The 27,023-nt window shown below is 52.4% G+C and overlaps 11 protein-coding genes across 11 annotated transcripts; 3 read left to right on the top strand and 8 right to left on the bottom strand.

Moving 5' to 3' along the window:
• Window positions 1-218: 218 nt before the first annotated feature.
• A1O1_07579 (uncharacterized protein) lies at window positions 219-1,577 on the bottom strand (the record flags this gene model as incomplete). Its single annotated transcript, XM_007728446.1, has 4 exons — window positions 219-548; window positions 672-1,150; window positions 1,259-1,444; window positions 1,538-1,577. 4 exons carry the CDS (start codon window positions 1,575-1,577, stop codon window positions 219-221), a joined length of 1,035 nt encoding a protein of 344 aa, XP_007726636.1.
• A 1,048-nt stretch (window positions 1,578-2,625) lies between these two features.
• Window positions 2,626-5,558, bottom strand: A1O1_07578 (uncharacterized protein; the record flags this gene model as incomplete). The annotated part of the gene is made up of 5 exons (XM_007728445.1): window positions 2,626-3,419; window positions 3,504-3,817; window positions 3,869-3,979; window positions 4,041-5,037; window positions 5,093-5,558. The coding sequence occupies 5 exons, from the start codon at window positions 5,556-5,558 to the stop codon at window positions 2,626-2,628; spliced, it is 2,682 nt and encodes an 893-aa protein (XP_007726635.1).
• A 778-nt stretch (window positions 5,559-6,336) lies between these two features.
• A1O1_07577 (uncharacterized protein) lies at window positions 6,337-7,679 on the bottom strand (the record flags this gene model as incomplete). The annotated part of the gene is made up of 3 exons (XM_007728444.1): window positions 6,337-6,985; window positions 7,046-7,377; window positions 7,437-7,679. The coding sequence occupies 3 exons, from the start codon at window positions 7,677-7,679 to the stop codon at window positions 6,337-6,339; spliced, it is 1,224 nt and encodes a 407-aa protein (XP_007726634.1).
• Window positions 7,680-9,076: 1,397 nt separating this feature from the next.
• A1O1_07576 (uncharacterized protein) lies at window positions 9,077-9,469 on the top strand (the record flags this gene model as incomplete). Its single annotated transcript, XM_007728443.1, has 1 exon — window positions 9,077-9,469. One exon carries the CDS (start codon window positions 9,077-9,079, stop codon window positions 9,467-9,469), a length of 393 nt encoding a protein of 130 aa, XP_007726633.1.
• Window positions 9,470-9,780: 311 nt separating this feature from the next.
• A1O1_07575 (uncharacterized protein) lies at window positions 9,781-11,604 on the bottom strand (the record flags this gene model as incomplete). Its single annotated transcript, XM_007728442.1, has 4 exons — window positions 9,781-9,975; window positions 10,038-10,391; window positions 10,469-11,008; window positions 11,068-11,604. The coding sequence occupies 4 exons, from the start codon at window positions 11,602-11,604 to the stop codon at window positions 9,781-9,783; spliced, it is 1,626 nt and encodes a 541-aa protein (XP_007726632.1).
• A 961-nt stretch (window positions 11,605-12,565) lies between these two features.
• A1O1_07574 (uncharacterized protein) lies at window positions 12,566-13,937 on the top strand (the record flags this gene model as incomplete). The annotated part of the gene is made up of 3 exons (XM_007728441.1): window positions 12,566-12,761; window positions 12,911-13,273; window positions 13,339-13,937. The coding sequence occupies 3 exons, from the start codon at window positions 12,566-12,568 to the stop codon at window positions 13,935-13,937; spliced, it is 1,158 nt and encodes a 385-aa protein (XP_007726631.1).
• Window positions 13,938-14,557: 620 nt separating this feature from the next.
• Window positions 14,558-15,367, top strand: A1O1_07573 (uncharacterized protein; the record flags this gene model as incomplete). Its single annotated transcript, XM_007728440.1, has 1 exon — window positions 14,558-15,367. The coding sequence occupies one exon, from the start codon at window positions 14,558-14,560 to the stop codon at window positions 15,365-15,367; it is 810 nt and encodes a 269-aa protein (XP_007726630.1).
• Window positions 15,368-16,783: 1,416 nt separating this feature from the next.
• On the bottom strand, window positions 16,784-18,355 carry A1O1_07572 (uncharacterized protein; the record flags this gene model as incomplete). The annotated part of the gene is made up of 1 exon (XM_007728439.1): window positions 16,784-18,355. The coding sequence occupies one exon, from the start codon at window positions 18,353-18,355 to the stop codon at window positions 16,784-16,786; it is 1,572 nt and encodes a 523-aa protein (XP_007726629.1).
• Window positions 18,356-19,988: 1,633 nt separating this feature from the next.
• On the bottom strand, window positions 19,989-20,657 carry A1O1_07571 (uncharacterized protein; the record flags this gene model as incomplete). Its single annotated transcript, XM_007728438.1, has 1 exon — window positions 19,989-20,657. The coding sequence occupies one exon, from the start codon at window positions 20,655-20,657 to the stop codon at window positions 19,989-19,991; it is 669 nt and encodes a 222-aa protein (XP_007726628.1).
• A 1,115-nt stretch (window positions 20,658-21,772) lies between these two features.
• Window positions 21,773-22,861, bottom strand: A1O1_07570 (2-dehydropantoate 2-reductase; the record flags this gene model as incomplete). The annotated part of the gene is made up of 1 exon (XM_007728437.1): window positions 21,773-22,861. One exon carries the CDS (start codon window positions 22,859-22,861, stop codon window positions 21,773-21,775), a length of 1,089 nt encoding a protein of 362 aa, XP_007726627.1.
• A 1,591-nt stretch (window positions 22,862-24,452) lies between these two features.
• Window positions 24,453-25,583, bottom strand: A1O1_07569 (uncharacterized protein; the record flags this gene model as incomplete). Its single annotated transcript, XM_007728436.1, has 1 exon — window positions 24,453-25,583. One exon carries the CDS (start codon window positions 25,581-25,583, stop codon window positions 24,453-24,455), a length of 1,131 nt encoding a protein of 376 aa, XP_007726626.1.
• Between the last annotated feature and the right edge of the window lie 1,440 nt (window positions 25,584-27,023).

Genomic DNA, 27,023 nt, shown 5'->3' with positions numbered 1-27,023 from the left:
AGATTGAAAAAGAAGAGGACTGTGAACTGTACAAACTGATCATAACAGATCGTCCGTCGCATATAGGTTTGCAAGCTGTAGATTCGAGTGCCTATCACTACAATGATGATCAAAATGAAGAACAAACAGCATGTATAAATTCGAGTGTTCCATAATACTCTTCTACTATCAACCGTTCACATATCCATCTTGAAGAGCCATTACACATCGTTTGAACACTAAGCCACTATCGCAGTTGAGGAGACAGCCACAGGGGCCGCGGTGGTTTTCTTGAACACTTCTGCTGCCGCGTAACTCTGCTGGTAGCTTGACTTGACGGCTTCCTCCACAGTGATCGGCGGGTATTTGGCCGGCTGGCCCTGCTCGCGGCAGTTGGGTAGACATTCAATGATGTAGTCCGGGTTGCCGCTGAAGAAGAAGGGGATCGAATATCGTTCTTTTCCTGACTTGTTGATGACTCGGTGCAGGTTGCTGATGTACCTGTCGTTGGACCAACGCATGAAGGCATTCCCCAGGTTGACAACGTAGGCTCCTCGAGTTGGTGCGACCTAGATACATCACACAGCGTTAGAGTTGCTTAGCCCGGGAGTGAACGGCAGGAATGCAGGTGGTTGATGGATTGTTCCGTTCATGAGGTGAACAAGAAGAGGGAAAATGGGGGTATCACGCACATCCAGCCACTCGTTGGTGGTCTTCTCGTAAACCTGCAGACCATCCACCTCATCCTGCATCAGCAGCGTGATGGCACCAAAATCCGTGTGCGCCCCGATGCCTCGCGAGATCTTCTCGTCCGAGTCGGCGGGCTGGGGTGGGTAGTGGAGACATCGCAATGTGGCCACGGCGTCGGTGGTGAAGTCTTTGAAATAGGATGGATCGAGATCCAAGGTCTGCGCGATAACGGCCAGCACGTCGCGGGCCAGCGCGTGCATGGCTTGATAGTAGGCCATGGTCACGGCCTTGAACTCGTCGATGCCGGGCATGGTTTCGAGCCACACATTGGGTCCGCTGTTGAGCTTCTTGTGCACGAAGTACGGGTGGTCTTTCGAGATGTCCTCGCCGATGTACAGACCTTCTTTGAGATCGGGGGCTGTGCCGACCTCGAGAATCTGAGATCCGATCTTCTCGTAGCCTCGGTTCCAGGTGTTTTTATCTTGAGAACGGACAGTCTTTGGTCAGCTACATGAACACAAATACACACGATCACAAAGGTCCAATGAACAATAAGAATTGGCGGGTCGAACTCTCTCTTCGCACGTACCTTTGAGAATCTTGTCTTTCTCTTCTTGCGGAAGAGCGAAGAACCGCTTGATGTTATTCAAGACTGCTTGCTGCAACTCTTCCGGCACTTGATGGCCGGTGATCTGGAAGAAGCCGTTGTGCAAACAACACTCTCGGACCTCGTTGATCAGTTTTTCTTTGGCCGCTTCATCGTCTCCATAGAAAGCTAAAGACAGAAACAACACATATCATATCAGCAATCATCCTCGATTTTGTGGGCAGCCAGCCAGTTCCTGTACACCGTCGTCAATCAACTTACCGCTGAAGTCTAGGATCGGGGGTGCAGAAGCGATGGTCATGGTGTTGCTGGTCTTTTTCGTATCGACCAAGTGACTTGGTATCTCCGGCTTGGGTAATCAGTGTTCGAAAGAAGCGTTCACTGTAGAGCACAGCAGAAACTCTTGCACTTGTTGGAATTTATAAAAAGGACGGGTGGTCGAAGACTATCGGTTGTACAAAATGCCAAATCACCCTGTATGATGGATGCGTGGATGATGGGCTTGCATGAGACAAGGTGCAATAACTTGTGTACCGATTGATGTACGAGCTTGTTTAACTAGACACAACCGATTTATGTGCTACTGAGACCAGACTAAGAAACATTACTGTATGTATGTACATACCTGCCTGGGCAGCAGGTGACATGATACCTCCAGACTACTGCCCATGGCCGAGACCTGCCGTCATCACTATGTACATACCCTCTGGGAGAGGGGGCTTCTCTCAGCCTCAAGGGAGGGCCACATGATTGCTTGGGAAGATCTCGTTCATCATGGAGTGGGCGATCAGGCAGGAGGCTGTCACTGTGCCGGGGCCAACCTCAAAAGTGGGGGAGGGAAAAGACGGTCCTTGTTGGGACTGTACCGGGCACCTGGCAGCCTTTCGTCCTTATCGGCAGTCTGGTCCATCACCTTCTCACTCGCGTCCTATCACTTCACGACAGAGGCCACAGCACATCCCGCCCCACGGCTATTAATATGGTCGTGGGCCGTGCTCACAAAGCTGGGCCGTGCTCGGTGCCTTAACGGAGTTTAGAAGATTTCCTGCCGCACAGGGAGACCGAGTGAGTAGGGAAAATTCTGGCTCTGCAAGGGCAAACTCACAATGACGCTTTGGTTGTTGGGAAACTGTCTGATGAACGGGGGAGATAGCTAGGAGTACGCGACACTGTTCTTGATCAGATGACTTGTCGGCAGAAACGGCCAAAATGACCTGCGACCTCCATGGGTAATACAGGGCGCGTGAACGCGGTGTATCGTCGTAAGAATGAGCATTTGTGTATGTCCTCCATTAAAAGTGTTGCATTTCTAATCTGCTCTGGTCCCAGCCTTACTTCAATTATGCATCCTACGCGCCCGGAGAAGGTTCTGGCACAAGACCTCTCAAAACCTTCATTCCCTCGTGGATGACCGCCCAGCGAATATTGGCCAAATGAGTTGACATAACCGTGATCAATCCCGACGTCGAATGCTTTCCTAGAACACGCCAAAGAGTCTCCGGCACCACGCTGGTCATGCCGCTCACCAAAGCATTCATTTCGGCTTTGGCGTGCCACATGACACTGTCGGCTGCACCACGGTCTGAGACCGAGCCAGTGACAGAGGCAGGGGCAGGGACAGCTTGGGCGTGGCGCGGCGGGGGATCTGGCGACTTGTCGTCCACATTGGCGTAGTGGAAAGCCCAGCAGGTGAGGGTCGAGAGGTACAAGCACCAGGGATAGTGGAAGGCATTGTTGACATCCCAGTTGTCGAGGTTCATGATGCCGTCGCGCAGGAGGTGCGCGGCGTGCCAGGCTGCTTTAGCTGCCGGCGTCGTTGAGCTACCGCCGTCGTGCGGTTTGGCCCAGGCTTTCACGATGCGTCGTGACCGTTCGTAGTCGGCTCGTGTGACGGGTCGGCCGATGATGTGGCGTGCGCCCGCGTAGATCTGGAGGTCGAGGATTTCGACGTTCAGCGTGATGTGAGCCGCGTGGTAGATTGCCACCGTCGCCGTGCTGAAGCGCGTGAATTCGGCCCGTTTCGATGGGCTGTCGTTCAGGGAGAGCATCATGTTCATGCAGTACGTGTCGAAGTCGGCTTTCCACGCATTGTAGGACTGGGCCAGTCGGTCTTGCCATCGTTGTGGGTCGGAGGAGCCGTCACCTTTGCAACAAATAAATCAGTCAGTTGTCCCTGTGTGAGAAGAGGGATGGAAAGAAATCGTCGATCCAAAGTGGATGCACTTACCCAGAGAGGTTTGATCTCGACGCTTAAAGTCCCATTGGATCGACATCAAGCCATGAAGAACGAGGAGTCGGGACAAGGCGTTCAACTCGGGTACTTGCGCGCCTGAATCCGGATTCATGTAGGCTTTCAAGACAGACAGATAGGGAATCTGAGTTTCTTTTCTCGCCTGCTTCCACCAATCTTCGGCAGTGCTCGCTTCCCACATGGCTTGACTGCACGGCAGCGTGGTCCGTAGTTCGAACGAAGACATACATAGCGACTGTGAAAACAGTAAGGCGTGCTGAGTGTCCCAGAGGAAACAGAGGAAGGCAAGTCTGGCAGGGTTTAGCAGAGGCCGGTACACCAGATACAATGAGCGATCATACCTTTTTCGAAGCTCAACATCAATCGCTCTGCGCCAGTCGGCTTCGAGATCGCCGGAGATTTCCCCGACACTGGGCTGTCGCACAGTCTGGCAATCACTTCTCCGGATCAGGCTAAAGGCGGAGGTGTTAGTAAATCCCACGTCTCGAGATGGGATGCATTATTTTGACTTACTTGATCAGAAGACCGTGAAACAGATGGGCCATATCATGCTGTTTTTGGCCGGCTCTACTTTTCCCAAAGCATTCCACAAGCAAGATGGTCTGCAGCAGCCACAGTTCGGGAGTCGCTGAGAAAGCCGAATGTTGGAAGATCTGGGCTCTCAGGACATCGTGGATGCAAACAGCTAGCCGGTGGATGGCCTTTTCGCTATAAGTGGCACCGAGCAGTATGACTGCCAAAAGGAGCAGCGGTTCCGTTTGGGAGGGGTCGAAAGTTGCCTGGTGTAGAAGTGGGTAGGTGACATTGAATTGAGAGAAGAAAAGATCGAGATAGGTTTGCAGGCAAGAGAGGGACAAGAGCGGATGATCTCGCGAAATGCCTGAGCCATCTGGAGTTCTTGGCCGAGCACTCATCAACAGGTCCAAGATCTCATTGCGTGAAATATCGTCCATGGTCGGCCTGTTTGTGCGAGATCGGCTAGTCAGGAACAGCTCGGGGTCGAAGGGCGATGGAGGTGTATTTTTGGGACGATGAGGGGGCTTTGGAGGTTGGTCCTGCATGTCCTCCCGTATACATTCTTCATGAGAGATTGAAGTGGGAGCTGTAGAGTTTGTCTCTGAACAGGAGTTCAGGCCCTCGTGGGTTTCCAGAAAAGAAGGTGACGCATAGGCATTCATGCTCGCTGCCTGCGTGGATGAAGAATCAAACCGATAGAACTCTGAGGGTTGTACCGAGTTCTGCGTCGGTTGCAATGCCTTTTGTTGATAGAATGGAGATGTTGATGTCGAATTTCCTTTCGTCTCCATGTCGGAGCTGAATGTATCAGTGCCACTCTGGCTTGTCTGCTGGAAAGGGAGGCTCTGCAAGTTGGGGCCAGGAGTAGCCTTTTGAGTTACGGCAGGCAAATCACAGGATAGCTGTGTAGCTGCTGCAGTCTTTGTGCTATCACCAATGTCAAACAGCCAATTGTAATTGCTCATGGTGGTAAAGGGCATGTTGAATGAACTTGCTAGAGGGGAGGTCAGTCACGATTGACGACGGCTTATACGGAGCGATCATCTCACCTGTGTCAGGGTTAAACATGTCGTCAAAGGGCGCATCCATCTGGATGTTCATGTCGGAGGGCTGAGAGCCCCAGGACGAGTTGGCCAGGAAATCAAACAAGTCAGGCCCCGACACCGGTTCCACGAAGCTGTGGTCGCTGTTGTCGAAGTCGGGCAGTTGGTGGGAGAGGTGGTCCATCGGTTCGGCGCTCTGCATTGATCTCGCGCTCTGCATCGATCTGGGTGGTGACAGTGGCTCGATATGGAGGCCCTTTTGAGAGTCGAAACCATCCACCGCGGTTTGCTGACCCAGCGTGTTTGCATTGATGGCTTGCGCCTTCTGGGCCGCCCGACGAGCAGCAGCGGTTTGAGTTGGTCTTTTGGTCACGACATTGCCGTCGACATCGCGCCAGAGTCTCTTCCTCGTCTCAACCACTCCCAACCCTTCGCCGCCGGCCTCCTCGTCTTTCCGTCGGTGGCGAGCCATGTGCCGATCTACGAAGGTTCGGCGGTCAGAATGCTCTATCCGCGAAATGCCTGAACCATCGATGTGCGGGAGGTTACTATCTTACCTAAAAGGTCGGGTCGCTTGAAATGTAAGTTGCACCTGGGGCAAGTACTGTCTCCAATGCCATGGTTCAGCTCATGGCGCTGAAGGTGGTCGGATCTCGTGAAGCCTTTGCCGCAACCGTCCCAGTTGCAGACGTATCTTCTGGGTCTCGCGGTAGTGGATGTTGAGACCATAGGTACAGTTACTTGCAGCAGAAAGCCTAGACTGAATCACAGAAACCGGCCAGGGAGTCCAAGATGGCTCAATGAGACACGATGAGGGTGAAGGGCTGGTGTTTACAGGGCCTACCGAGAGCAAGTTGGCGTCCTGGGTCGGAGAGGACAGGGCCACGACGCGGAGGACTCGGGTGCATTGCTGCTTAAGAATAAAACCGGACGATAAGACACAGCGGGGCGGTGTCAAGTAGCCAACTAGGACAAAGACCCAGACAATTCTACGCAGGCCGTATTTAGTCTAGTTACTTGGAAGGCGACGCACGGCTCATATCTACCGAATCCAACCGGGGTGGGACGATACCAGAAAAGGTGGGCTTTGTCCAAATGACACCCAGTAGGTCTACTCGCCATTTTTTGGTTTGCTATTTACAGTTTCCTGCGTGTTGGCTACCTTCCAGAACAACCGTCAAAATCTCATGGCCGTCCGAGTGTTTTCTTTACTTCCCGTCGGACAGTGCGAGCACATTACTCCTACACAATCATGACGCCGCCACTCCATCCTCGAAGAATGGATAGTCGGTGTAGCCCTTGTACGGAGGGTCGGCACCGTAGAAAGTGCTGCGGTCATACGGGTTCAGAGGCAATCCTTCCGCCAACCTGCGAGGCAAGTCCGGGTTGGCAATGAACCATCGACCGAACATGATGGCGTCTGCTTCCTGTGCTTCAAGCTTAGGGAGGGCATTGGTGGCGTTGAAGTTGCCAGCCGTGATAAATTTGACTCCGCCCTTTTGGAGGATCTTCTGGAAGGGAACGAGCGAAGGTTTCGCATCTTTTGCTGTCGCTTTAGACGTGGTATCCACGAGAGCGGTCAGCTTCGCGCTCTCGTCCAGAATTTCGTCAAACCGGGGTTCAACCATGTGGACGTATGTGAGACGGTTGACTTCTGGAAGGTCGGCAATCTGCTGGCAGAGGTATGCCCAGTGTTCGTTGGGGTTCGAGTCTCGAGTATCCTGGTAGTAGTTGTACGGCGACAATCGAATGCCGACTCTGTCTGCTCCGATGGCCAATGTCACAGCCTTTATAACTTCGAGCGGGAACCTGCATCGGTTTTCGACGGAACCACCGTAAGAGTCGGTCCTCACGTTGACATTGTCGTGTAAGAACTGATCAAGGAGGTATCCATTTGCCCTAGAGAAAGTAATCAGCTGTGAATACACCGACAAACTTGCAGTCGCGGGCTGTACTAACCCATGGATCTCCACGCCATCGAATCCAGCTTCCAACGCCCTTTTTGCGGCCGCGGCGTATTCTTGAACCATCTCTTGAATCTCCTCGACCGTCATAGATTTGGGAGGGCATGATGCGTAGTCGGTGCCGTCGAGGGCTTTGCCGGCAAGCGGAATGCTGCTGGCACTGACACAGTCATGTCCATCGAGGAGCGAGGGCACCGTGGCGCGACCGACATGCCATAGCTGGCAGAAAATGAAGCCACCCTTTGCGTGAATCGCGTCGGTGACTCGCTTCCACCCGGCGATTTGAGACTGCGTGAAGATTCCAGGCACTCCCGGGTAGCCAGCGGCCTAAAAAGAATGGTCATGAGCTGAGTTGATTTGCGGCCTCATCGCACTGGAGTTCTTACCAGACGGGAAATGGGGCATGCTTCGCTCAATTGAAATCCTCCCTTGCTTGCTCTCTGAGAGTAGTATTCAACGTTAAGGTCGGCCGGCACATAAACACCATCCGACTCCTTCGCTGCTCGCATTCGAGTCAAGGGCGCCATCATGACACGGTGCTTGAGGCCCAAAGCCCCCAGCTGGAGCGGCTTGAACAGCAGGGTAGCCTCGAGGGGCCGAATGCCCGTGGGAGATGTTCTGGAGGGCATTTCGACTTGGTATCTATCTCGACGGTATAGACAGAACGGACGCGACACACTTTATTTGGATAGGATGGATGATTGATCAATTAATCGACTTGAAACTCTTTTGTAACTAAAAGATTACGAAGGGATCTACAGGCCTCGCGCAGACGGAGACAAGTCTTTTGCCCTGATCCATTCTCCCTCTTGAAAAGCCAGAAGTGGGCAAGTGATGTAGCAATTGAAAATAAAGACAGATCCGACCGCAAGCTATGCATGCTGCGGGTACGGGGGATTTGGCGTACATAGGAAGAAAATATGGAGTCGGCGCAGTATCGAGCTGGCGGAGGAACCAAGAAAGGGAAATCCCGAATGCTGTTCAAAGGTGGGGGATCGAGACGAATGCCACACTGCAGTGGAGCTGATAAGAAGGTGAATCAGTCTCTCGAACGGGATGATGTGGTAGTAGTAGTGGATAGAAAGAAGCACCGTCGCTGTCGCTCATGTCCGCGAGGTTCAGTCGTTTGCCACATACTAGTAGCAGGTGTTTGTTCTACAGCCTTGCCCATTAAGAGGCTCATCAGGCTAGGCAATAATACGACATATAAGAGGTTTCGCTAATTTGAATCGGAATAATAAACAAAGCATGAAAATCCCTCCCTTTCTACCAGTCCAACTCAATCTGCGAGAAGAACCTCCCTCTCTGCTTCGTCCAGCTTGTCCACCTTCATCTCTTCCTGAAAGATTGGCAAGCCAGATCTCACGATTCCTGCTCCAATTTGTCGTCTCATGATGGCTTACAGGTTCCCTTCGATCGTGTGCTGGGACAGGGTCCCAGGACTGTGTGTGAAAATTTTCCTCCAAACCATAGAGTCCTTCCCTGTCTGCTTCTCGGATGGAGCACTTGGTTGACAAGAGTACCGGCGTTCAGATAACCTTGGCCGTTTTGCGCACTTATTTAGGCTGCTCCCACACCCGCTTTTAGACAGCGTCGATGTTTTGGATCTGAGTTGTACGATGCTTTGAAGAGTGGGGAGAGCCTTGTCCATAGTATACCGGGAGGCGATAGATAAGGCTCATACCACTGACGCAAGGTTTTTCGAACATCAGATCAGGCTGATGAGGCTGTTGAACAGGACTGAGTTCCCTGGTCTCTCGTACAACGTCCCATTCTAGAGTCCAGGTCAAACCCAGCCATTCTACTCCTTAGTAGCAAGCAGAGTCGGTACAGTGGGCCATCTTCGATTTTGATCTAATACCTGAATGTCATGCACGCTTGTCCAGATTTTCGTGGAAGAGCATCCAATAAATAAAACTCACAGACTCATAACAGACCCGTCGTAACTAGTACAAGGGTTTCTCTTCAAACACAACAATACTAGCCCTGATCACTCCTCGACGACCGACACAAATAGTCTACACTCATGGCGGAACAACAGGCTATCAGCGAGCTGTTGCATGCTTACGGCGCTGCACTAGACAAGGGCAACGTGGACGAGACTGTAGCTCTATACACCGATGACGGCGTCTTCATGGCTCCAGGATACCAGCCGATGGTCGGGACGGAGGCTCTGCGCAAAAGCTACGAGCGAGTCTTCGCGAGCACTAGACTCGATATCGAATTCGACCTTCTGGAGATCGTGATCACATCGGCCGAATGGGCGTTTGCAAGATCGACGGCAACAGGAACCAAGCTTTTTATCCAGCGAGGCGACTCGGAACCTCACGCCAATCAGGAGTTGTTCATCCTTCGCAAAGTGGATGGAAGTTGGAAGATTGCTAGATATGCTTTCTCAAGCATGAAACCAATCGTTTAGAGAGAGATGGTTTGCTTTGGTACGAAAACCTTTCCAGGATCTACGAGGGGGGATGGCTGTAACCATCTACTAGCCAACTGGAGGACGTGAATAGAAGAGTCTGATCTGCAAGATGTATATCAATCAAGAGGAGCTGCATTGTTACTGATCCTCCAAGTGTTCTCTGGCGTATGTTCGTTTCCCTGTCCCCGACTCTTCGTCCTTTTCTCTCGCCCCGCGGCACTCGTCAACGATTCCTCCCTTGCCCCCTTGTCGACACAGGAATAGTCATACATACAGTATGTTTGAGAGGACTCCGGACATTCAGCCATCTAGATATGGTTCCCTTTCCTCATACGTCTCCAGTACAATTTGGCAGTAAGTTTTCTGGACTGCTTCCCCCACTTAATCATGATGAGGAACGACAAGGTGGTGACCAGAGCCAACACTGCCGCGACAATGAAGGTGTTCTGGTAGCCGGAATGATCTAACCAGGGAGTAACGCCATAGTTGAATCCAAAATTCATCTGTGATGGGTTGTTTAGCATGGGGGCTTGATTCACGTCACAAGAGAGATGGATGGGCTTACCGTATTACGGATCAGAACGACCGTGGTCATGGCTTCTCCGCTGAGCTCGCCACAGCAGTCGACAACATAGCTGACTACGATGGAACCCGAGGCTGGACTCATGAACCCAATGAAGGCCATACCGAAGACCAGGCCCACCCAGCTGATGCCGTGGGCGGCTCCCACGCCATACAGCAAGATTCCCAGAGGCGTCAGGATGCAGCCGGCAGCGAACAGCCAGAGTCGGAACTCTGGTTCCAAGACGCCCTTGTTTCTCTTAGCCAGGCGAATGCTCAACATATCGGCCACCGTTCCGGCGCCGTAAGCAGAGAGCATCGTTCCGATGACCTCGGCGATGTACGTCAGTCCGACAATCTGTTGACCAAATCGTGGTCAGTCAGAGCTCAATTCGAGAGACTCGCAATCAACCCAAGTGTGGGTGAACAACTTACATCAGCCTTGAAGCTGTACGGAGGTGAGGCAAAAATCAGGCTCACGGTTGCATTGACCAACGCAAACCAGCAGAGATAGCATCCGTAGATGAACCCGGAAAAGACGACGGTGGGAAACTGAAGCATGACCGCAGGCCCCATGACCCCCTTGAGGAACTGCCGGGTAAAGCCGGTCCCGTTGGAAAAGGGTGCCAACTTCTGCCAGTAGGACTTGACGGGGTATGAGTTGTGGCTCACGATGTCCACCTCGCCGTTGACATCGTGGGCCGGTGTCTTTTCTGCGGGTTTCTCCAGAGTAGCATCGTCCTGAGACGTCGACGAGCTAGCGACAGGTTCGGCGACATGGCGGGTGTACTTTGTTTCTTCCATGAAGAAGAAACAGACGCCGAAGCCAATGGCATTGAGGATGGCGCACCAGAAAAGAACCCACGGCCATCCCTGCGAGTCGTTGATGAATCCTGCCGGCACGCAGCCGAGTTGTCCACCAAACAAGCACATGACATACAGGCCCATGAAGGTTCCTCGCTCGTGGGTGAACCACTAAGTAGATTATATGTCAGTGTCCAAAGCGACCTCAGTTGGATAGGAGCGAGAAATACCAGATCAGCCATGGTGATCTCCACCAGAGCCTCGCTAGGGGCGCCGAAGAAGCCGATGAGAGTCCTGCTGGCAGCCCAGGTGCCGTTGGTTTTACAGTAGCCCGCCCACACGTTGAACATGGCAGTTCCCAGCAGCGAGATCAGGTAGACACCTCTCCTTCCAAAGACCAAGCCGACCGGCTGCCACAGGAGCAACCCCCAGCCAAACAGCAGATACATGTAGCCCGTGCCCTCGTTCAAGCGAGTGAAACTGATTCCACTCTCGGCGTTGATGGGGCTGAAGACGGAATAACACGCCGACGACGAGACGCACACACACCAGGTGTAGAAAAGAGCACATGCCGTGGATCTCCATTTTCGAGCCCGGCTCCAGTTGAGGGGGTCTTCTGGATCGGAACTGGGAGTCGGATTGAGGACGATCTCTTTGTGCGCAGCGCTGTGCTTTGCGTGGACCGTGCCCGTGAAATCGACCAAGGTGATGGTTCCAGGGTACTCGGGGTCCTCGACCCGGGTGTCGACGGTGGCGGGAGATGTCATGGCGGCGAAAAGGGCGTCCGATCGATGTTTCGATGTTTTGGGCAGCTTGTCGACGCCTTCAGTCTTTTGGGGTAGAATCCTGGACTGGAACCTATATAGCAGAACATCTGGGCGAACAGTTGAGGCCAAAGATGGGGAAAAGGCCCCATTTTTGGTGGATCCATGCATATCGCTCCTATCAGCTACGGAGGTATGATAACGGGGGCGATCCCTCGATGTAGCCGGTAGTCGTGCACGGTTGAGGGCGCATATCGTTCGGGGCGGTCCTCCTATATTGAGATCTAGTACCTTTCTAGTCACGCCACCATATAGAGATGTGGCGATAAGACGGGCATTGGATGGATATCCTCCAACCTTGCGGAACGGGGACCAGATTGGGTGAACTATGACTATCCTGTGCTCGGCTGAACAGGTGCCACAACTGATGTAGGTACTTGGTCATCATCAGCCTACTGTGTACATCGACACCTCTACCTACTCGTACACCACCCTCACAGTCAGTAGCGGGTAGTACCTAGATACCGATGGTGTTCGGCCACATCCACCTCCTTACGGTGCATGAGCATGCACCATCGTCGGAGGTGTCCCTGGCACAGCACTATTGTGAAACAGTCAACCTGTACTCGCTTGGTTTCCTGATCCGGTAGCCTGGTCGGTTTGATTGGGCTCGCTTAGTGGCAGCCTCGTCAGCCTCGTTTCCATGCATGGCGACTAATCTACTCCGTAGTGCAAGTAGCTTGATAAGCGCATGCGGGCTCTGGATCTACACAGTACGGTCGAGGGACTTGATAAGAGGAAATGTCTCTCGCTATCATCCCCCACTCTTGCAATAGAAATCGGTCAATTCAGTTGCAGCAACGCCTGCCATCTCTATCTAATGCATTCTTGACGACCACGTCCAATTAAATTCAATTCTTCCGCTCAAACGCCACAGCTGCTCCATCTTTGCAGTCTCTACAAGATGCGTACTGAGGCGTTTGTCGTGCTGTCGCCTGGCGGCCCGTTCGTGCAGCAGCCCGTCGAAATCGACGTCGACGGTCTGCAGCCTCACGAGGCTCTGGTCGAGATCAAAGCAACCAGCATTTGTCACACAGACATCCATTACATCAACGACACCAGTCTTGCCGGGCGGTTCCCTGGTGTCTTTGGCCATGAAGGTATACCACACATCTCTGCTCCAACTCGGCACAATCAAGTCTAGCCCCTGGGTAACAATATGTTTTCATCGGTGCTTTGCCTACATCCTATCCACGACCCACCTCTCATTGCAGCCATGATGATGATAACAGCTGACGGTGCCTTCTAGGTGCCGGTGTGGTGAAAAAAACTGGGAGTGCGGTCACCCAGGCGTCGCCCGGAGATCACGTCTGCATCAGTTTCGATTCTTGTGGCCACTGCAGACAATGCGTCGGGGGTCAGACGGCCTACTGTGACTCCTGGGAGAAGTTGAATTTTGGTGCGTCCAGACCAGATGGCTCAAAAGCCTATTCTTTTCCCGACACCGCCAGCAACGGGGACTCGCGGAGGCCCATCTCAAGTCACTTTTTTGGCCAGAGCAGCATGAGCCGCCACGTGATATGCAGCGAGCGGTGTCTGGTGGTGGTCAGGAAGGATGTGCCACTGGAAATACTGTCACCACTTGGATGTGGTATCATGACTGGTGCAGGTGGTGCGTCTCAGTTCTCCCCCTCTACTCAAAGGCCGTTGAAATGCCGACTAACGCTTGTGCCCAAGCCATGCTGAACCACGCACTCGTCACTTCGTCGAGCCTTGTCCCCACAACCGTTGCAGTTATTGGTACTGGTGGTGTGGGTTTGTCAGCTATCATGGCTGCCAAACTGGCAGACAATCCTCCCCAGCGGATCGTTGCTGTCGATATGGTGTGGTCCCGGCTGAACCTTGCGCGAAAACTGGGAGCCACAGATATAATCAACTCGACAGAGACCCCTGATCTCGCCGAGGCTTTTCTTCGAATCAGCAGGGGTCGAGGCTTGGACGCAGTGATCGACACGACTGGCCGTCCAGATATCATCAGCGCTGCTCTCCAGGCAATAGAGAAACGGGGCAAGGTCATCAGCGTCGGTCTGGGTAAGCCAGACGGAGAACTCAAGACATCGATACCCCGAACCCTCCCTACAGGTCGAGTGTATGAAGGGTGCTCGATGGGGAGTTGTGAGCCCAAAGTATTCATTCCCAAGATGATTGAGGCGTGGAAAGACGGTCGTTTCCCGTTTACCGAGTTACTAAAGACATATCCGGCGCAGGATGTGGCATTGGCGGTGAAGGAGATGCATGCCGGAGAGGCGATCAAGGTGGTTTTGCTTTGGGAATGAGTACATCATACCTGGTTATGTACTCGCATGATGTAGACACGTGACCAACAGTGAGGGTAGTCCGTGACCCAAATCATCCGAGATGCCATACTTGAACAGGGCACTAAGTTCAATGTGTTTCAAGTCTATTGTAAGGAAAAGACATGGTTGAGAAAGGAGGAGCGTCGAAGATCAGGTGAAGGTAAGTGTAGAGTGAAAGTTGAGGCACAGGTACAATGTATCTTGAGGTAGTAGTAGTAGTAGTAGTAGTGTGTCCTTACTGCTATTAGTGGGATATCACGAACCGCACAGACTCCCCTGTCGGACATAACACGGAGTTAAGCCAACATCGCTCGTGAGAGCGAACGTCGTCCGCAATGTCCGGCGAGGTGGCCGGATCATCTGCTTTGAAAGCACCTAGGATAAAGGTACCGGTGGAGGAGGCAGCAAAGCGGAAATGTGACGCAAGGAGCACCGTTCCAGATACACCGAAAGAATACATAACACCAGTACTGAGGCGGACCTCAGCCTCGTTAGGGAAGTTCTCATGCCTGAACAGTGAACACAAAACACTTCCCCCACCCACTTCGGCCCTTATTGTCTTTTCTCCTCCAGAAGACGGAAGCTTGCCAAACAACGCCATGGCCACAAGATATCTCATAACTGGCGCGAATCGCGGGATTGGCCGAGGTCTGACCAACCTCATCCTCGCTCGCCCAAATACCACTGTCCTCGCTCTGGTACGGGACCCGGACGACGAAACAAGCAAATCCCTTGCATCGGTTCCACGTGGGTCAAACAGTATTCTCATCGTCCTACCCTACGACGCGAAAGACCCCAACGATGCCGCCGCCACTGCGATTACAACAGCCCAGCGCGACCACGGGATCACACATCTTGATGTGGTTATCGCCAATGCAGGAATGCTAGGCTGGTACGGACCGGCAGTCGATACCTCCCCAGAAGCGATCCATGAACATATCACGGTCAACACTGTCGGGCCCTTGCTCCTGTTCAAGGCATGTCTGCCACTGTTGCAGCGGGCATCCTCGTCTCCGGAAGAGAAAGGTGCTGTGGAAGATAAAGGGCCCGCGAAATTCATCGCCATCAGTTCCGCCCTCGGATCTACCACACTGATCCCGCAGTTCCGGCCGTCTAAGACCCTTGCATACGGGTTGAGCAAAGCTGCCTTGAACCATACCTGTCGCAAATTCAGTGTCGACTATCCGGACCTGGTGATTGAGATGTTGACGCCTGGTCCTGTGAGGACGGATTTGACGCGAGAGTTTACGGCTGTCTTCGACAAGGCCTTGAAGGCGAATCCGAAGCTGGCTGACCGGTTCGCCGACATCGACAATGTGGTGAAAGGTTTGTTGGAATGCATCGACTCGGCGTCAAAGGAGACCAGTGGTGGCTTTCGAGACTGGAAGGGAGAAGTCATACCGTGGTGAACTCAGAGCAGGGTTATGCTTTCGTAGAAGATGAAAGACCCCCCAGAGACGGGACCTGTCCCAAAGATGTGTCAATTGGGCTTTGCATCATATATAAATTGAAACATGATAAGCGTAGGACCACAAGTTTTTGGACGGAATCTAGAAGAAAAGGCGTCCATCCATCCCAGCTTACCCAAACCAGATTATGATAGTACAGGTGATGGTTGGTACCTGTATCCAGCGACGGCAAAGCGCCCTACGTAGCCTTTTTGGGACTGCCAATGATGTAAACTTCGGCTGAAGCACAAATGGCCGAAGATCCATTCAGGCTGCAGAGACCTGTGACGAGGCAACCAAACTAGAATAGAGGTTGACCGAGCTCAGTCAAGCTCCGTGCTTGGAATCTCTTTTAGAGGGGGATCGGAATGGGAATGCTCCCTGGCTCATATCTTCATGAGGTTAACATGGGAAGAATAGACCCAGGGGGCTTCTTGAAATGGGTGTGCGAGCCATAGCTTCTATTAGAGGGCAAGCGAGCTCCTCAGTCCATGCCAGGGCGCCTGGGTCCGCTACCGCCATGCAGGTTGTCGAGCCGTTACAAGACCTTCATTGGGAAAGCCTTTTGTGACAAGTGAGACACTCGGGACCCGTGCACCTCGGGCCTGAGTTGAAATTCTGTTCGCAAGCGCCCATGCTTACTGTTGTGTTCAGGTTGCTGTGTATACGCCTCATGCTTTGCCAATGCGATATCAGGCTTGCACAGCCATCCTTCAGGTCAACCGGCGTGATGCCTAGGTCTGGAAACGGAAACGGAGAGTTGAAGATGTCCAAGATTCGCCACTGAGTATTGTGGTATCGGGAACAAACATTGCGACATAGGATCAGTGGTAGACAAAACCACCCCCGTAACTTTGAATATCGTACATCCCACGTTGTCGTGCTTTGCTTGGTGCCTTGTGCATAGTTGGAGTACTTCATCCCATCTGTACGTTTCCATATATTGTACCCCGCCGAATATGCAACGAAAAGCAATCATGTTAGCCTGGAGGGTTGTATGCCGGCTTTTCAGAAACAGCAACTCTGGAAGCGATTGTGTTGGAGCGAGGCCACTGCAGTAGTCGACGGCGGTAGCGCGTTGCATCAGCGCGCTGTATCCAAAACAAGCACGTCATTCGCTCGCAAGTGGTGCTCTCGCCAGCCAGGGCTTGTCAGTTACCTGCACCGAACACCGCAAGATCTGCCAGTATACCGAAGCAATGACTGCGTTCCATTGCAGCGTCCGAAAGCAGATCGCAACGAGCGACCGTTCAGAGGTAGTTCGAGTAGCGCCCCTTTCGAATGTCCAGATGCTAAATGGGTATAACTAGGACAAAGGGGCCTCCGAAGAAGAGAGCCATAACACCGTGGGCTTGCGAGATCCCTGGTCAATGCTCTTCAAAAACTATCGCGTTCCCATTCCACCTCACATCCTTCCTTTGTCTTCTTGAAATGTTCAATGCGCTCAAGCATCCAACCAGACGTCGTCTCTTGCTTTGAATCGACGGCGTGACCCAACTTGATAGAATGATTCAGTTTGCAAGTGCCTGGATGCCACGAAAACTGTATGCAGCCACCGTCGGCCTGACAAGCCTCGCGACAATGCTCGATAGACCTTGTGGCCCATCTCTGGCGCGAGGAAAGACTATCCCACAACTCCTGCTTCTCTTGATCGTTCTTCCCATCCCAATCAGTATTCTCTTTGACATGGTTCTTCGTAGGCTTGGTGAAGACCTTATCTGCAGAGAGGTTGTCCCAGTCCGTTACGTTGTGCGCGATGAGAGGTTGAACAAAATAGTCGAAGGCATCGGCGTATAGGTAAGGCCTTGAGCCTGGCCTCTGGTCGTCCCAGGTCTTGTTGACCCATTCCCTCTCGAACTGCCAGAGAGCTTCGATATCGTTAGAGTGAGAATGGTGCCAGGTAATAGCGGGAGTACACCAGATACGCTCGTTCCAGCTGAGGGCAGAAGGCGGATCAACCTGGAACATGGGCCAGACGCCGCTGACATTGACTCCGGCATGACCCATGGCAACAGCAAGCATGACATCTCCACAACAAATGGTGGAGGTTTCCTTCTCCCAAGCTGCAATTTTAGAGGGGCTTCTTACCTTTTCGAACCTCTGCACGGCATTCCTGGACAGGATGTACCCAGTACCGCCCTGAGCAAAAGTTGTTGGACCATGCCAGTAGACGCAACCTGCGTACAGTGGTTCATCCGGATCCAGCTGCCGCAACAGGAGCAGCAGATTTGTCCAACCCAGGTACGTATCCGCGTCAATGGTGACGTACCAGTCGGCATTCGGATACTTGGTGTATGCCTTATGCAGCATGGGGATGTTCTTCCACTTGTCCAGGTTCCAACCTTTCTCGGACCCCAGCACACTCACATCACCGTGAGCGGCGTGGACTGCGTGGATGTTTTTGTAGAACTGGAAGTCTTCATGGTGTTCCATGTACTCCTTGCCTATCTCGTCCAGCGCATCATGAATGTGAAACTCTCCAATATCTTGCTCCAGGTCGGAAAATATCATCAGATTCGGCACGCACTCTGCCAGGGTGACGATCTGTTCGGGAACGCGGGCGAAGGCTTCGGTGGCGCCGGTCTTGACCATGACAACGACTTTGTCTGCACCGGGGATTCGACGGCAAGCTGGGATGAGCGACTGGAAAGTGGCAGCGAGCGAGGCGGGCGAGGCGGGCGAGGACGTAGCCGCATGGGTGAAGTCGGGAATTTCTGAGATCAAGCCGTGATCGTCGAGTTCGCTGAAATCGTTGGTGAAGTCGACGTCGCCTACATCGTCGGGGTTGACTTGTTTCCCCTTCCACCAGCCTTCCGCCGTGGAGAATCCAAAATCAGAGCTTTCGGGGGAGGGGAGGTAATACGATCGAAAGACGAGCAGAGCCAAGAGCACGAAAAAGACGATCAGGAGCCTCGCAGGTGACAGACCTCGTGGCAGGGTAGGTGCCATCGTGCCGCCCGAGTGATGCTCAATTTGCAGGATACAAGAGCTCGTTCTCAGCCAGAGCGACAAAGAGGGACGAGCGAGACCATGGCAGCGGGAGGAAGACTTACTTACCTTGTCGGCAGCAGTGAAATAGCAATAGCACCAAGAGCTGAGGACGATGGGGAGGGATCGCTCCCGTCTCTCCTCCATGTTTCCTCTTTGCAGAGCTAGGACTGTGCCTATCCATCGCAAGGGGTGTGTGGAAATGAGTGTTTGATGAGCAGAAAATCACAAGCCAATCTTGGAGTCTCAGTTTGTGTGGTTTGGCGCAGGCGCAAATCTTTGCAACCCCTGTAAATCCTCCAGCGCAGGCAACCTCCACCATTCGTACTGACCACCAATGGGCGCCTCATCTCCCGGCCGCCATCGCCCTCCGCGGCTTCAGCTGTCACCTCCTGTCTCTCGCCTGTCTCCGTTGGGCCTGACTCCTACCGTACCGAAACAAGGGATGGACGGGATCTACTCTGCATCTTCCACCAGATGATCCACTGCTCAGGTCGTCGTACCTTTCCAGGTGCATTTTAGTATGGAATGAATCGACCTATTTCTGCCTGTGTGGTGCCACCAGAGTCCAGATACTTTCCACCTGCGCTCCGACTCGCACGGTTCCTATCTTGTGGTTCCTCCCATGCAAGGAAAAGGGATTATCATGGCAGGGTTGTTGTCGGCCTCTATAGCTTCTTGTCAACCACCACTCCATCATAAGCCTTACGCAGATACGGTCCGAGCGTGCGACGTCCTGCGATGGGTCGGATCTGGCGTCACTCACGGCGCACGAAGCTGACTTTGAAGGGTGTTGTAACGAAATAAATTGTCCCATCACCTTCCACCGCATATGTGACTGCTCTTCTGGCACTAATGAGAGGCTACCGGCGGCTCGATACGAGATTAAGATTATCCTTTCTTATCAAATAAGGAGGCCACCATGCGAGGGTCATCCTTTGCCTGTTATGAACACTTTGAAGGCGAGGAACGACTTGAACCGGTACAAAGTCACGACTACAGCTGATTAATACACGATTTGTCCCGGCATAGAGACGCACAAACCACAGCTGATGTTATCAACGGTTGCTATGTCATCTGGTGCCATGTCTTATGCAACTGAGTCGATGGGAACACCACCATCCAGAGACCGCACTTGATGGCCGCTGGCCGAGTGTTGAATGATCACAGGTTGGATACATCTGTGGTAAGTCTGCCTGCCTCAAGGTCATGCTGCTTCTGCCTCCTTCACACGATGGCATTGGGATACATATGCTTTTGCCTGAACCGTGGTATCCTCGGGGTCGTGCCCTGGTATGACTTCCTTCTTGTGGCCCCCTCTCCTTGACTGCTTCTCCTTCCTGTGGCCAAGTCTCTGCCTTACACACTGGCCCTGTTCGGCCTGCAGGCTGCCGTGGTGGTGATCAAGGCTGTCTCAGGATGGCCAAACTTCTCCGTCATCCTTTGTTGCACAGTGACCCAGGCTCTGCCTTTCCTTTCCCACCCAATGACAGCGGATGTATCTTTGCCTGTTCTGCTGTTGACTGTTGTCTTCTTTCTCCAGCACTGTCTCCTCACACAGAATCTGGTATGGCCGGTATGCAATCTCCAACGGCTAGAAGATTGAGGTGATGTCAAAGACGTGGCCAGAGTCCCAATCCCATTGGCAGTCCAGCTTCATCCAGATGCCCGGGTAGTCGACATTGGCATCCCACTCACTTCTCTTGACCTGGAACTGCTCCTGAAAGCTCAAGAGGAGATTGAATTGGACAGACAATCGCCGGCTTGGATCAAAGAGAAGGTCCTGCAGCCACTGAGGCAACCTGGCGTGGACTTGTTGGCGGATTATGTCTCTCTGCGGAGAGAGAATGTCCACCTCGTCAAAGTCGATCAGAAATATTCCGTCTAACGCCAATCCTCTGGCTCTGGGCCGTCGTCCTCTGTCATCTCGGCAGATGATGATCTTTTCGAGCTTTGGAAAGTCTGTGGTGTTCAATGGTGCAGAAACACCATCCTCGAGGATGATGGTTCGGATTCCACATGAGGCAGGGTCGGTGGGCAGAGATCGACCAGGTCTGATTCCGTTGCGGCATACGAGCGTCTTGATGAACCCATCGAACTCGGCGCGCAATTGGCGACATGTACCGATGAGGCCAGCTATGTTGGCTGGAGCAGGATTGCTGAGGATGATGGTACGGCACGGGAAGAGTTGTTCGAACACGGCGTCCCTCATCTCTCGGGGAATGCCCATGAGGCTGGGAATGGATTTGATGAAGTCCGCCATCTTGACTGCTTTCTTTGCGTTGCTCGAGAGAAAGAGGAAACGTGAGATGTTTTTTGAAGGGACAAGTTGTTTTGAAGGGACAAGTTCGTGGAGGGATTGTGGGTGTGGTTTTAAATGTGTCCCTCGGCGTGCAGTCACTTGCGTTGTCATGGTTCTTCATGCATGCTATTGAGTGCGTTCTTTTCAGTGACAGCGCAAACCATGACATTGTCAATAACAATAACACCAACGCACTCAACGCGTTCTGGACACGGCCACAACTGCGTCGGCGGGCCTGTGACAGTCACTGACCAGTTGGCGGGGACGAGTACGTGACTATGACCAACAAACTGGATGGTGATGCTTCTGCGTTCACCATCCTCCTGGGAAGTCTTGATCTACTCAGCCATCCAGCTTCAACATTCTCTTTATATAAATAAGAAAATGGTCTGAGTTCACACCAGGCTGATCAAAGAAGTGAGTGCGATACCCCTATCTATACCTTATAGACAGCATCACGAATTACTGCAGGACGATGCAGAGCGCACACAGTGAGCACTGAGCATAGCAACAGTTATTGACAGGTGTGGAAAGCACAGGTCACCACTGTAGGGGCAGCTATATCTGACCTCATTGCTCGCCACCACACCACCATCACTATATCCACACAATCGTGACAATGCTTACTTGACGGAGAATGATGGTGGCTGACAGTGACAACATGCACAAGGCATTGCGTTTCTTGACTTCGTTATTCTGCAAGATAGAGAACGGCACTGGCCAACCCGGGACGTGGATCTCGCAGATGAGAGATGTCACAAGGCTTCAGCCAACGGCTTTCATCTTGTTCAGGAGTGGAGCAGTGTGAAGCCGCAACACATACGAGACAACAATTGCTATGGCTTATAAAAGTTGGAACAAGCGTGTACATCTAGTGGAATCAGAATATGAGTGGACGCATATCAGTTTCGTAGGATTTTCCTGTTTGACTTTTGACCTCCTACACAAAGACCATTGATCGATGTGGACTGGCAAACAGGGTCCAAAGGCTCCGCTCATAGTCGTAGAGCATCAAGCCTTCTGTCATCCAGATTCCAACTTCTATAGAAATCCAAAAGTACACAAACTCATACTGACTAGGCGGCAGATTGACTCTTCTTGGCCTCCAGCAATTTGTGCGGATCCACCATTCCGTTCAGCTCTCTCGTCCGCCATTGGATAGCCTTGCAGAGACCATATAAGCAGCGGATGGTGGGCATTGAGGCCCCTGCGCGCTCCCCTTCTCTCAGAGCCTCGCCCAGGATGTTCTCATACTCGATGAATCGGTGCTTCCGTCTGTCTTGCAACATGCTCGGAGCACAAAAGATCTCGACGGGGTCGCACTCGACCATATCCTCGACCAGCGATTCCGGCAAATCGACATCGGCCGCCGCCTTGGCCGCCGCCCGAATCTCCTGCATGGCCGGCCTGACCAGCAGATCGAGCGGGTTCTGAGGATCCTTCTCATCAAACCACAGTCGAAACCGGCCAGTGTCCTGGTCGGTCAATGCGCAGATTGGATTCCAGACAGCATTGTACATGAGCTTTCTCCAGCGCACGAACATGACATTCGAGTCGTAGCTGCACTGGACCTTTCCCGAGGCCGAGTAGAGCCTGACGAAATCCTGCGCCGCAGCGACTTGGTATTTCTCGTCGATATTGTCGGAGAAGAACGGGCCGATGACCAATCTGTCCTTGTCGTTCTGGAGGATCTTGCCTGGAGCCAATTCGTCGGCGCCCATGAGCGAAACGCCCGAGAGACAGATGTTGCTGGGGAAGGCTTGAAGGAGCGGTTTCTCGATGTTGAGGCCGTTCTGGATCAGTACGATCACCGAATGGCCCGGCGTGACGGCCTGCCTGATCAGGTCGACCACCGTGGGAGGCACATCGGGCACGTTCTTCGTCGTAACGATGATGTAGTCGAACGGCGGCGCCGAGCTGTAGTCGAACGGCTTGATAGTGCCCAGGTCGGGAATCGTGTTGAGCACTTCACTCGGTCGCCAGCTCTCGAACGTGCCGTGGTCGCATGAGTCGATGGTGAATCCGCGCTCCTTGACCACCGCGTAGTTGGATCTCAGGACCGCCGTGACTGAGGCCAGTCCGCCCTGTTCGAGGTTCAGAGCCGTCATGGTTCCGATCCCGCCGCTGCCGACGAGCAGGATCCGCGCTTTCTTGTGCTCCGACATCTTGACCTGTCTGTGATTCAAGAGGTCTTAAGGGGGTTTGTGCGGTGAACACCTCCAACGGTCGTCTAAGTAGGATTTTTGTGACTGATGTTGGTAAAGATCCAACCTTGTTCGAGGATGAGCGACGATGCCCGCAGTATTTCTCGCTTACTCACACAGCTCCCAGGTGGTAACGACACCTTTATTTGTCGATGAAGTGTCTTTGCGTAACTGGTTCAGTGCACACAGTAGAAGGACGTGGTAGACGCAGAACGAGTAGTAAGAAATGATGATAGAACCATTGTATCGGAACTAGGAACTTCAAGTTGTGATAGGGCGCTACTGCAGCCTCTGCAGCACTCGCATTCAACCTTCCAAGCCTAGACTCTTCGGAACCCCTTTCCCTTTTCCCTCGAAACCGATATCCACATAGATTTGTTGTGACGCGTTCCTCCGCTAACGAAGGGTCCGAAGGAGATGGCCGCTGAACTCGAAAGGAGGGTGTTGACCGCGCTGTCTGATACCTACCCACTTCCTAGCTACCTCTCTATCTAGGCACTCTCCTCGTGGGTACCCTCCAGGTAGGCAATGGTGATATCAGGTGTGGCAGTTGCAATGGCATAAAAATCGGCCTTGAGCCACAGAGCTGCCAGACTCGAGTGGGATTCTCTGTTCTTGATAGAATGAGCTTCATCAATGATGCAGAGACCGAATCTTCCTGACAGATCATGCTTCCAGCTAGTATCCGGTGTCGTCTTCACTTCACCCAGCGCCTTGGCTATCACTCTTTCCACTCTCTAGTTACACCTTTGAAGATCTGGGAACTTCACTCTGTTCAGCGGCTAGGTGAGTATATTGTCAGGCCCGACCGAGACCACCCCCAAAAGTACTGATTTTGAGCACAACAAGTTGTGGTATATAAGTTTTATGAGACACGAGGATTTCAGTATTTGCTTCATCAGAGAAATCATACATTCTTTCCCTTCAGCAACACATTTCCTACATCAGCTTATTCCTTCCGAGCGGCAACAAGTTCCCAGTCCTTTACACGAGACCTTGCAGGAAAAGTTGCATCTATCCGGAGTAGGTGAAACCTTCAACGCAAGCACTCAAGCTTTCGACTATCTGACCCGCCCAGGACATCCGTCATGTGCACCCAATACTACCACCAATAATACTAATATGGGTGCAGAAACAAAGGCGAGTTCAGATAATACGACGAGATATATAATCGACAGTCGAACCTCCAATATGCTCGCACCGACTCAGAAAATTTAGTTCCCCGTAACTATTGCTCGAAGCACCTACCGAAAGCGGATAAGGCTACCACAGAGTACATAGTGAGAGCTCAAACGTCCCAGATCCAGCTCGGCATTGAGGATGGCGAATTGCCTCGGATGGAAAATTGTTAGGCCGTGGGCAGTTCCCCGGCGCACAAAGAGATATCTCTTACAGATTCAGATATTTAGGCACAAAGTGCTTGGAGTTCCAATTTTTAAAGGTCGGCCCCCTAGCGAGCATGGACTTGTTCGTGACAATATCGCTGGTTTGCATCTGGACGGGTCTTGGGGTTGCTTAGCATCGCTTGCTTGTACTCAGCGGATACACACACTTAAGATTCAGCAAGCATTCTCTGTGCCCCGTAACAATGCTCGACATGTTCCAAAAATTGCGTTCTTGATCGGGCACGATGCTGGAGTCCAAGGAGGATCTTGAGAGGGTCACGGTCTTGCGGGATGCTGTCCGACAATGCAATTTCAACTTCGGCGCGACGCTCACTGTTATACAGCCTGCAAGTGTATACGCAGCCACGACACCACAGTCCAGTCTCAAGTCTTGCGTTGGACAAGAGTGAAGGGAAGAAGATGGATCCCATGCCTTTGTAATTGTTGCTTGGCATATTCTTTTGCATTGGCAGCATAACTGGGTCGCGGTCGAAAGGGTGGAGTGGCGCTTTCTGGAGCCATCGGAACATGTTGATCCGGTCGACTTTCTTGTCTGGCATGAGACTTCTGAAGTAGCTGAACTCCTCATCTGAAAGTGTGTCATCTCGTTCTGATATCAAAGGGTCCTGGGCCATATTTTGTATTGATCCATGTATCTTGAGGGCAACAGTCTTCGCCGATTTTACGCCGACAAGGTTGATGCGTCGTTTTCGCAGTGTGAATCCTCTGATTGGGTAGAACCCAGGAACACTTAGCAGATGAGGTATCTCTCTCAACTGGCTAGCGTTAAGATGGAAGCATTTTGTGGCTAAGGACGCAGGAATGACCCAAAAGGACTGGTTTCTGCGAAGGCACTGGTAGCAGCACCGCTCACAGCTTGGCAAAAACAAGAAAGCTCCGTAATTTCCACAGGAGACGCAGCGCTCTGACAAGAGAGCTGCGTGGAGCACCGCAATCGTGTGGTAACAGTCCAGTCGTGTTTTTGCCAGTGCTGCTATCGTGCGAGGTGCATACTCGATCAGATCTCGGTAGGAAGGTAGTGATTGCAACAGCAGAGGCTCGCGAACAGACTTGCGAGAACCGTGAAAAATTTGGAAGTCCAACGTGGTGAGAACCATCTGCAACAATTCGAGGGGTAGATTATCGAGGACTTCTAATGTGGAGGATTTTCGCTGTGGGTTAATGGCTGCACGCTTCGTTGGCTCGGGAATCGTGATCATCGTATTCAAAATGAGATCCGGCTGGTAAGCAATGCGATTGATGAGCATTTCGGCCGACAAGGATTGGTGGGACGACATGTTGCTCCTCTGGAAGCAACAGCAGATGTTGAACATTTAGTGCCATCTGTTTCTCTGATCACTGCTTCTGTTGTTCCAATTGTATAATGGAGTCTTGCCTTCGTTGTACCAATTACCCTCGCAAACCGAGTATCATAGTCAACTCTGCATTCAATCCTCCTCTCCGTGGCTCTCTGAAGCCTTCATCCTGAGACTCAGGTGCGCTGGCATCGTCTTGTGAACTCAGGACGCTGAGCTTGTCCAAATTCACTGGCTCAATTATCTGTGCGACCGGGTCTGGCACTAGTTTTGACGGGCATTCGTCTCCTCTCCACAGCCACGGTCGATCGACGAGGAGCATATTTACAACGCCTAAGCTTTCAGAAGAAACTCTGGATCCCGCTACAGAGCCTTGCAAAACGGGTTTCCACCTGAACCACACAAATGTTTGGTCCTGAAACTGTGGGGCCAGTAGCGGGAGAAGCGCTATTCGCCAGGTTGAATTACCATGCACTGCGATTCCATCAATCGTGCTTGTTTATTCAGGTCAACATTTCCAGGCAAAACGCAACCTGAAATACAGTCTTGTCATGACTCCTTCGACATCGACTGCCACACCTTACTGTTTTGTCACACGTAAGAATTGTCTCGCCTATACATTACGTTCCTGATACGGTACTCAACAAGCAACCTCTTGGTGGATTGATCAGGTGTATGTCTGTCAACGGCGGCAAATCTATTCGCAAGGGATGTTAAGGTCCCGCCACTGCTCTCCGAGTATAAAGAGCATATGGAGCATTCACTTCGAGACTCTCCAACCGAGGCCATACCTAGCATTCCAGCGCCTGCAATCGATCCTCAAGGCCAGGACTCGACCGTTCCTCAGTGCCACGGCCAGTTGGTCCCCCTTCACATCGAATGTTGTAACATCAACCCCGGCGGGTAGTCGAAGGAGAGGCTGGCTGTCACAGAGAATCCACTGGTCATCGACGTGTAAATTTTCTGGCGAATCATCCATCTTGATAGCTTGGTTTGTAGCAGCTATTTCGAGCTCCCATACACCACAGTTTGTGATAAGACGCCTGTCATCGGAAGAATACTTCAGCTGAGTGACTGGTTTTGATGTCTTGATGGTTTTGATTTCTGAATCATGAGATCGCGACTTGAAGACGGCGAGTAGGTCAGACAGCTTATTGCTCTGACGATGTGATAGACGGTTAACAGGTTGTGTCCATCGCACCCAGGACGGTGGCTTATCTGACGCATCGGTCGCTTGAGGTTTCGACTCGAATGCATTCAGCTGGCCTGTCGTCGCATCCCATATCTTGATAGTCTTGTCACCAGATCCCGACACGATCCGTTGGCCATCGGGTGAGAATGCCACTGCGCTCACCCAATTTGAGTGACCGACCAGCGTCTTCTCCTCCTGGCCTGTCGTCGCATCCCATATCTTGATAGTGT

Source organism: Capronia coronata (genome assembly GCF_000585585.1).
Source record: "Capronia coronata CBS 617.96 chromosome Unknown acBCG-supercont1.7, whole genome shotgun sequence".
In the NCBI taxonomy this organism is placed as follows: Eukaryota; Fungi; Ascomycota; class Eurotiomycetes; order Chaetothyriales; family Herpotrichiellaceae; genus Capronia; species Capronia coronata.
Note: the sequence above shows the minus strand (reverse complement) of the source record. Positions and strands in the feature narration are given on the sequence as shown.